General features: G+C 30.1%; 1 protein-coding gene across 1 annotated transcript; it reads right to left on the reverse strand.

The window, feature by feature from the left end:
- Positions 1-327: 327 nt before the first annotated feature.
- On the reverse strand, positions 328-3,409 carry KING1 (SNF1-related protein kinase regulatory subunit gamma 1). The gene is made up of 6 exons (XM_078300267.1): positions 3,136-3,409; positions 2,568-2,740; positions 2,144-2,341; positions 1,608-1,883; positions 878-1,041; positions 328-800 (listed from the first exon to the last, which is right to left on the reverse strand). The coding sequence occupies exons 1-6, from the start codon at positions 3,311-3,313 to the stop codon at positions 503-505; spliced, it is 1,287 nt and encodes a 428-aa protein (XP_078156393.1). The 5' UTR covers positions 3,314-3,409; the 3' UTR covers positions 328-502.
- Between the last annotated feature and the right edge of the window lie 6,270 nt (positions 3,410-9,679).

A 9,679-nucleotide genomic window follows, 5' to 3' on the forward strand; every position in this document is an offset into this window, starting at 1 on the left:
AAATTATAATTATTAAATACAATGTCAGCTTACAATTAAAATGCTGATACAAAAATATAAGTTCAATTTATAATTTCACAAATGGAGATGCTTTAACACTATGGCACTAGCTGAATTTATGACCAAATCGCCACACATAAATAACTGGCTACTCTAATCTAAAAATCTGAGGTCATCTTAAACCCAATAAAATATTCTAACATATCTTACACATGCATCATCACAATCTGAGAAAACATACGATAATTCTTTACAAAGTTAACAGAATAAGTGGATAATTTTACGCATAAACATTTATTATTTAATTTATTTGGTTCTTATCAAATGCAACGCATAGAAGCACATTAGAGTCTAGATAGAGGTGTCATTGATATTTATTATGTCTTATTTGTCATCAGATGCGACACACAGAAGCACATTTTGCACACCCATCTAAAGACATACAAAAATAACTCAACAAAAAGACAGTATTTACAACTACCATTTCTAAATACATCTCATGTCAGACACGGCTATCTTCCGGCAAGGGCAATACTCCATCGAAGAAATCACCGAAATAGTTGCTCGGCTCATGCACTAACTTGGAGATGATGTCCCGGAGCGTGATGACCCCCTCCAGAAGGCCGTCTTCGTCAATTACATATATTCGGTGTATCTTCTTTGAGTCGAGCTTTAGAATAACCTCCTTCATTGTGTCACCTCTCTTGCATGTGACCACCCCATGTAGCAATGGTGAGTCTGCTTCCTGCTTGGTTAAATACTTCCGTACTGCCGTGAGGAAGTCACTTACCGTAATAGTTCTGCACACGAAAACAAACCATTATCACGGCCCGTTCATACTCAACGATTTTTCTAATAGCAAAATAAATCTTAGTACCTGTAATCTTTGTAGATTTCAGGGGCTGTGAGGAGATACTGAATGTCTCTTATGCTTATATTTCCAACTGCATACTTTCCACTTGCATCTATTACTGGAAGTCCACCTATCCCTTTTTGTCGCATCAGCAGAAATGCTTTCAATACAGGTTCATCTTCTTTCACCTTGTAAAATCAAATTAAACCACTAATTGAGCTGATATTCTATAGGAAACGAAGTACAATGCCAGATTTCAGCACCTTACGTCATAATATTTACATCTATTTGTTGTTTTTCTTCCAATTATTCGGTATTCAATAGGCCAAATTGGTCAGCTAATTTGAGACAAAATTTAGCCTACTTGTGATCTGCTAATTGAGGCAATAATTGATTAAAACTCAAAGCACATTGTATAATTGGGCATTGATGGAAAAATTGGTTACTTTTGCAGCTAAATTGCATATCTCGGTTAGTCAGTTACCATTAAGCAGACCACAAAACTTGATTGATGGTATAAATAACAGTAACTTGCATGGATAGCCCATAGAGCATCACCCTAGTACCATTATCTAGTTCCCTTTTCTTCCCCTAAAATCTTCATAGTTCCTGCTTCCTAGTTTGCCCCCCCCTAGAATTTCTGATTGTATTAGTTTGGTCCCCGAAGACATTTTCTGAAAACTGTACCGTGACAAATTGAAGTCTGTGCTTCAAGTACTGGTTTATTTACTATAAATTAACACTGAAAAGGCACCTTGAGAAGATAGAAGGGCTTGGTGTTGGGCAGACCGAGTTCATCCAGTGTTTTGGTGCCCCAATTCTCAAACCAGACGAGGCCAGCACACTCACCAAGCATGTGCACCACGGATGACTGTGTGATTATATTTACCAATTTGCCATCATCAAAATCGACCACTGGTAGACTCTTCACACGGTACTTGGACAGTAGCAGCAGCATCGTCAAGAATGAATCAGATGTCTGCAATGCCAGAAATGGGGCCCACCTGAATGAGCCTGATATATCCTTCACCTATTTAAAAGAAAAAGGGAGACAATTTCAGCCAAATTAAACAGTGCTGAAGCATTTGTTTATTAATGTAACATTTTGGTATCACAATTTGTTTCCCTTTTTTCTTTTGATACACTTTGCCCTTGTAGATTGACATAAATGGACAGAAAATTAATATTTGATCTTGTGTTAATACGGGTTAGTACAATCAGCATTGTTCTACCCTCTTCTTGTAAGAGTAAGACTGCACAGAGTCAAAATTGAATGAAAAGAAAATGAACCTTTGTATTCTTGTAGAACTCGGAGGAGGTAAGGTTTTCGAAAAAGCTCCCCGTCACAGAGGTGGACCCATCATCATTGTTCTGAGAAGTCACTGAAGTATGTCCATTTTCAGCAACTCCACTTGCTTGCTTTTTATAGGTAAAGGAATTCATCCGAGCTAAAGTTGAACCAGCATTTCCATTGGCCGAAACATGCAACTGAAATAAATGATTATTATGTTAATAATTGTGATTACAACACATCTAATATGGCACATTGGAATTTTAGTCCGTGCATTGTAGCTCTTATTCAACCCTCAACTCTATATCTTTTATTTTTGTCAGTCATGTGCAACAAACAATTGTATAATTCTCAACTTTTCGTAGTTTGAAAAACTTTAAAAAGTAATAGCAAACTAATTATTTTCTAATTTAGTACAGAAACCTGATTAAGAAGCCACATGGAAACACCAGCAAACTCAACAATCCCAATGTACCGGTCCATCCAGCTTGCATCATCTGGAGCATCCACATCTCGTACCGGCGCACTCAAAATCTTATGCTTTGATAAAATCTCAACTGTCTCTGCCAGGCTGGCATCTGATGGAATCTCAATCACTGCATATTGAGAAGAGAAATTCCATAAGTATTCTTAAATATTAGATACAATTTAGTATAACCCGAGAATTCAACAGACCAATAGATAGACATCAGCAATAATATAGAAAACCCAATTTCAGAGTTCTTGGTTGCAGCAATAGGAAAATAACAAGGCATGAAATAGCAATTTGTATTAAAAAAATTCATGATTCTTAATTCAGTTCTTGCTAATTTCAGTATCAGCTAGCCCAATTTCAATTTAAAAGATAATATTTAGATAGATATAACATTATTTTCATCAACAAATCTTCACTTCATTGAGAACTCTAGCTGAAAGAGACTCAGCATCAAAATTGACACCAACTGTGCACATTCCAAAGCCAACACCCATCAAAAAAAAAAAAAAAATGCACCTTGAGAAAGAGGCGTTGGAAAGGAAGAGACGGGGAGGTCTTGGAAGCAAGAATTGAGTTTTTCTGTGGGGGTAAGTTGGGGCTCCAAAACCTCCCAGAGATCCTCTACTTTGATTCCAATCTCCGCCTCAGGCGACCTCGGACTAGCGCTCTCCACTGTTATTTCTCCGCCTGCCATCTCTTTTTCTCGCAATTGCAAAAAGTCTCTGCTCTCTTCTAATCTCTACTCTTTTATGTCAGATAGTGTACACAAGCCGACAATCCGAGGAGAAAGCAAAAGATTATTTATTATTAGCTAGGGACAAATTGTCCATATGTCCATAGAAACTTTTTAATTTCATTTTAAGAACTAATGAAGTCACTCAATTTTATTTTATTTTATTTTTTTGTTGCCTCGTCCACTTTCTAAAAATTTAACACTCGAAAAGATAAAGCTATTATTTTAAAATATTATTTTTAATATGTGTATAACTAGATAAAATCGTATTTTAAAATATTGATATATTTCCATATAACTAGATAAAATTTAAGGACTTGACCCCCACTTTTTTTTTTAAGAAAAAAAAAATTTGCATGACTAAATTCTTTCTTAAATGCCGCATTATTTCCAAAACACAATTCAATATAAGATCACAACAACTTTGTTTTCTTTTGATGGACATCAACATTATTAATATATAGCACTAACAAAAGTACGTAACAAAAAACAAATAAATTATATAAATAGCATCGAACGATTTTATTATAAATTTAGATAAATTTTTTTTTATTACAGCTCTTGTCTTTAGAGTTTATCTATTAAAACTAGGATATGGTGGTTCACCAGCAAAACCTTAGTATAATGTCAAATCATTTATTAACCTTAAATTTAATTATAATTATGCTATAACTGATATGGATGATTATTGATTAAAAATTAAAATTTTATTGTCATAAGTTTTAGGATCCTGATAACAATCCTCGCACAAACTGCCAAAAAAATTATGGGGGGACCACTTCATCATTAATAAGCTATTAGTAAATTGTTAGTATTTAACTTCAAGTATTAAAGTATTTATGTTGAATTTGCAAAGTATTAATCCCTCTACAATGATCTCTATTTATGAAAGAATAAATCAATCCATTAGTTATCCCCGACAAAATTTTTTTTTTTTTTAATCGTCCTCACACAACTGGAAAACATTAAATAAACAACCCCTCATAAATACTTGTCAGTTATCCCTGCACAAAATTTCCTTTTTTTTTGGATGTCTCCGCACAACTGGGGAACATTAAATAAACAATCCTCTCACCCAATGATAAATACTTCTTAGACATAATGATAAATACTTTGTGTTACATGGATAAATATTTCTCAAACATAATTGTAACTTTCAGTAAAACATCAATTATGATATTTATCAGACATAATGATAAATATTTTATGTTATATGAATAAATACTTTACATTACATGGATAAATATTTCTCAGACATAATTGCAATTTTTAGTAAAACATATGTGACTCAAATAGATTAGATAAATATTTTATGTTACATGGATAAATACTTGACGATACAAAAATAAATATTTTATTCTTGAACTTGTTAATAAGTAATGTTTAATCAAATCAATGTATCATCATGTCAGTAACAATAATAAATACTTCTCAGACATAATGATAAATACTTGTCAAAAATAATGATAAATATTTTTTTGAACTTTATTTTTGGACTTGTCAATAAGTAATGTTTAATCAAATCAATGTATCATCATGTGATAAATACTTCTCAGAATCAATGATAAATATTTGTCAGAAACAATGATAAATATTTTTTTGAACTTTGTTCTTGAACTTGTCAATAAGTAATGTTTAATTAAATCAAAGTATTATCATGTCAGAAACAATGATAAATACTTGTCAAAAACAATGATAAGTACTTTCTTGAATATCAATAAACATATAAACATTTATTAGCAGGGATTGTTATTAAATGACAGTATAATTAATGCGGGGATTGTTATTAAATGACACTATAATTTAATGCGGGGATAAATGAAAATTATTAGCGAAAAAAATGAGAGGATAAATGACAGTTAAGAAAGTTAATATTGAGATAGAGTGTGTGGGAATAAATAGAGGGATAGGGGTAAGGAGATTTCTATAATTATTCTAGGTTTTAATCACTATTGAAGGCAAACGACAAAACCTTAGAAGGACTTTCTTAAATAATTTCCAGCATTTTTTTTTTTTGAAGGACATCTGACTTTTTATGACGAATATGAGAATTCATAGCAACGAAAATTTTATATCATATATTAATAAAAAAAATTGTACTTAAATCGTTATTAACCTAATTAAATTATAAAATGAATAATTGTTCAGGGACCTTAATGTTACGCTGATATTAATATCTTGTTTCAAAGTTATGAAAAAAAAAAACACAGAGAGAGAATTTATTACGAACGAAAATAAACAAAAAGAAGGCGGGTCACCGGAAGTTTGGAAACCGGATTTGTAATTTCACTTAACATTAAAAAAATCCATTTTTAAGCAGAAGTTAAGAGATGAAGTCATTCGATTATTTTAATAAAATTGATAACAGTACGCGCGCTATAGTATATGTACTATATTCACACCATAATTATCATAATTACTTGAGAAGACTGCAAAAATTCTAACACTGAATTTATTTTTTAAAGTATTAATATCTATGCATAAAAGTATTTATATCTATGTACGAAAATATTTATACCTATAAGGTAAACAATGTTTATATAAATAATTGTCTTCTCAATCAAATCTCTCAAACGTACCCGCCTTAAATACATGTGGGTGATTACTCAAAACTACATGAGAGACCATACACATTTTTGGAGGTGGTTGTTTTTTTTTGTTAAATCTCGTTCATATTTCTGATGATCTGTGATGAATTTTGTGAATCTAAAATCACAAACGTCTTCTATGTAATTTTTACTTTCAAATGAGATCCGATAACGTACTTTCGAGCTCGTCGCCACACAAGTATTTATACATCATCGTGCAAGTATTTATACTTATACTTGCAAATATTTTTTTTATATGACACTGGATGGCGTCTAAAAGTATTTATACCTATGTGGTAAACTATTTTGTTAGAGGAAAGTTGACACGCGACGGTTGGGGAAGGTTGATGTGGTGATATGGGGTTCCCATTGGTTCATTAGATGAGGGGAGCGCTATATTAAGCGCATTAATTGCAATTTTGAGAGCTAAAAGAAAATTTTCTCTCTTAATACCTATTATACCCTTTATACTCTCTCTCATATCTATCACAATTAATACATAAGTTAATAAAGAAAAAATAAAGAAAGGAAAGTTGTCACAATTAATATCTATTATCCCTCGAACAATCCTTCTTTCTCTTGAATTTTCGTTTATTATTTTGAAAAAAAATTATTAATGAAAACTGCCTTCCGTCCTCAATTCTAATAAATTAGTGTAATGTAATTTTATTTTAAAAGAAGCTAATTTTTTTTAGAGAAGCCCGTATGTGTTTGACAATAATATATAAAAATTTACAAAATTTAATGAATATAAAAAAATACAAAAAAACTTGCTGCCTTTTTTCTCTCGCTATAGAGGAACTTACTACTTTTTTCTATCACTATCGCCCCCCTGTTTGTAGTGGTACAACAATTTAATACCTTGAAAATCATAATTATATTATAATAAAGATAATAAAAAATCTTCGATAAAAGATTTTGAACTGAAAATCTATATGAAATATGGTATTCCTTACTAAAAAAATACTAATCAAATCATTATGGATATTAAAATCAAAATATAATATAAAAAAATTATGATAAAATACTAATCAATTTGCTGGCAATTAATGGGAGAAAAAAACGAATTGATTAGTACTTTCTTAATACCAACAAATTAATTAGTATTTTCTTAGTGATTTGAGAGAAAAAATGAATTGATTAGTATTTTATTTTCTCAATAAAATAAAAATCTTCGATAAAAGATTTTGAACTAAAAATCTATATGAAATATGAATTCCTTACTAAAAAAATACTAATTAAATCATTATAGATATGAAAATCAAGATATAATATAAAAAAATTATGATAAAATACTAATCAATTTGCTGCATTAAGATATAATATAAAAAAATTTATGATGAAATACTAAATAATTTGCTCGCAATTAAGAAAATACTAATTAATTATGGTAAAAAACGAATGCTCCTTAAAACCTTCCTTTATTGATTATTTTTTATTAACTTTTGCATTAATTGTGATAGATATGAGAGGGACATTGTAAGGGTATAATAGGTATTCAGAGCAAAAAAATTCTCCCAGCTCTCAAAATTGCAATTGATGCACTTAATATAGCACTCCCCTTAGATGAAGGTTGACGGGAGATGATTGAAAAATTGGAAAAAAGATGATCATAACAAGTTACGCATCAAAGTATTAATATCTTATTTTTCAAGTGTTAATATCTTATTTTTCAAGTATTTATATCTATAAAGGTTGACGTTCGAACGAGTGAGGAAATTGAAAAATGGAAAACTATATAATTAGTGAGGACCATAGAAGAAGAGTGTTGTAGGAATGTTAGAATAATAATTAGTATGTATCATATAATATATTTTTAAAATAATAATTAGCGGAGACCATAGTACATAATTTCTCTAAATAATTGCGAGAATTTTAAGATACTAGAGTGAGGATACTCAAATAATTATTCTTATTTTAATATCATTCCTACCTAACTATTTAAATTTTATTGTTGTTGTTCTTCTGAGATATAGTTGTGTGGGCTTCCACTTTTCTTCTGAGAGTGAAATCATCGTCGTGAAATTATTTGATCTAGAAACATTTTGAATTTGCAAAAGGAAATTGCCCAATTTGCCTAAAAGAAAAACCCTCACACTAAAATCAAAATAAAATATTTTTTATTCATTCTTGCCAATAGTTATAAAATTAATGTCAAGATAGAAATCTGACATAGCGTATTTTAATTTGATTTATTTGCTATATTTATATCTGTTTATATTAAATATAAGTTTATCACATCACTTCTAACAGAAACGAATTTATATCAATTAAGGTAATAAATATTTCTGTTTAGATTTGGATCGTTCAATTATAATCTGCACGGATATTAAAAAATATGTACATTTTGTTTCAGAGCAAATTAATTCGAATTCTGATCGGACGTTACGAATCTAAACAAAAATATTATGTTACCTCAGGGGATAAGGACTAAGAGTATCTACATTTTTGGTATTATTAGAGTTTCTAATTTGATGATGCAGTTTTTAATTTAGTTTTAGAGATGTGAGATAATTTCTTATTTAGAAACTATGCAATAAAGTTTCTTATTAAAATAAACTGTTTATAAACTCTATGCTGACCAAATTATTTGCTCAAATTGTTTCTCTTTTTTAATTTATTGCTGACGTAGTTTAATAGAAATTATAAAATTAATTTTAGAGATACGAGAGTTATAAATTTTAGAGACTTTAATTTTTAAAAAGTGATTAACAATTATTTTGTGGGAATTATGTGAGAATGAGAATTTTTAATATGGGAATGGAAATTTCAATTTGTCAAAACAAAAGGTATTTAACTCATGGGAAATTTTAGAATATAGGTGTTCGGCAAATGCATAGGAAATTTGTTAGAATGTTAGTTTATTTTTTATTTTTATGGATGTAATGCTAAAATTAAACTATATTAAGTGTATTGATACTAATCACTAATTATGTTGAATATAATTATACATATCATATTCTAAAAAATATTACATGAGTGAATTTACTATACATTGCAAAGTGATATCAGAGTGAACTGACCACACATTGCAAAGTGATAAATTAGTGAATTGACCATATACTGAAAAGTCATATAAGACCACACACTGCAAAGTAATAAATGAGTGAACTGACCACACCCTACAAAGTGATAAATTAGTAAACAGACCACACTGAAAAGTGATATTATGGTAAACTGACCACACTGCAAAGTGATAAATGAGTAAATTGACAATACACTGAAAAGTGACAAAAGAGTGACAACGACTATTTTCATTTTTTTTTAAATATCAAAATTGTTTATATATAGAGCTATTGTAGCAAATGCTTCTTCACCTCTTTTATAGCAAATGTTTATTCATCTCTAAAATTAATTTTAGAGTTTCTATTTCAATGGAAAATGAATAATGATGATGAGGATTATACAAATTTCAACATACCACGTATAGAGAGAAATGTAATAGAACCAACTTCATGTCACACTTCAATCTTGGATGGTCACGAGTGTCATTGTAAGCGAGAATTTTGGATGGAAACTTTTATTTTCTGTGCATTTGTCAAGCTGTTGAGAGACAAAGTGTTGTTCCAGGATGGACAGATGTTGATTAAAGAACAAGTTGCAATATTCTTATACGCTCTTGCTAAAAATGCAAGCAATCGCATCATGCAAGAACGATTCCAACAGTCGGGGCGATACAATAAGTCGTTACTTCCATATTGTAACTAAGGCTATTACTTAACTATCTGCAGAAATCATA

The sequence above is a fragment of the Carex rostrata genome, chromosome 3, assembly GCF_964058835.1.
Source record: "Carex rostrata chromosome 3, lpCarRost1.2, whole genome shotgun sequence".
NCBI classification, from domain to species: domain Eukaryota; kingdom Viridiplantae; phylum Streptophyta; class Magnoliopsida; order Poales; family Cyperaceae; genus Carex; species Carex rostrata.

Coding starts and splice junctions, on each gene's coding strand:
- KING1 (XM_078300267.1), bottom strand. CDS start 3,313: ATGGCAGGCGGAGAAATAACAGTGGAGAGCGCTAGTCCGAGGTCGCCT. Junction 2,342..2,567: donor CCATGTGGCTTCTTAATCAG/GTTTCTGTACTA, acceptor CATTTATTTCAG/TTGCATGTTTCGGCCAATGG. Junction 1,042..1,607: donor AGCCCTTCTATCTTCTCAAG/GTGCCTTTTCAG, acceptor TGATTTTACAAG/GTGAAAGAAGATGAACCTGT.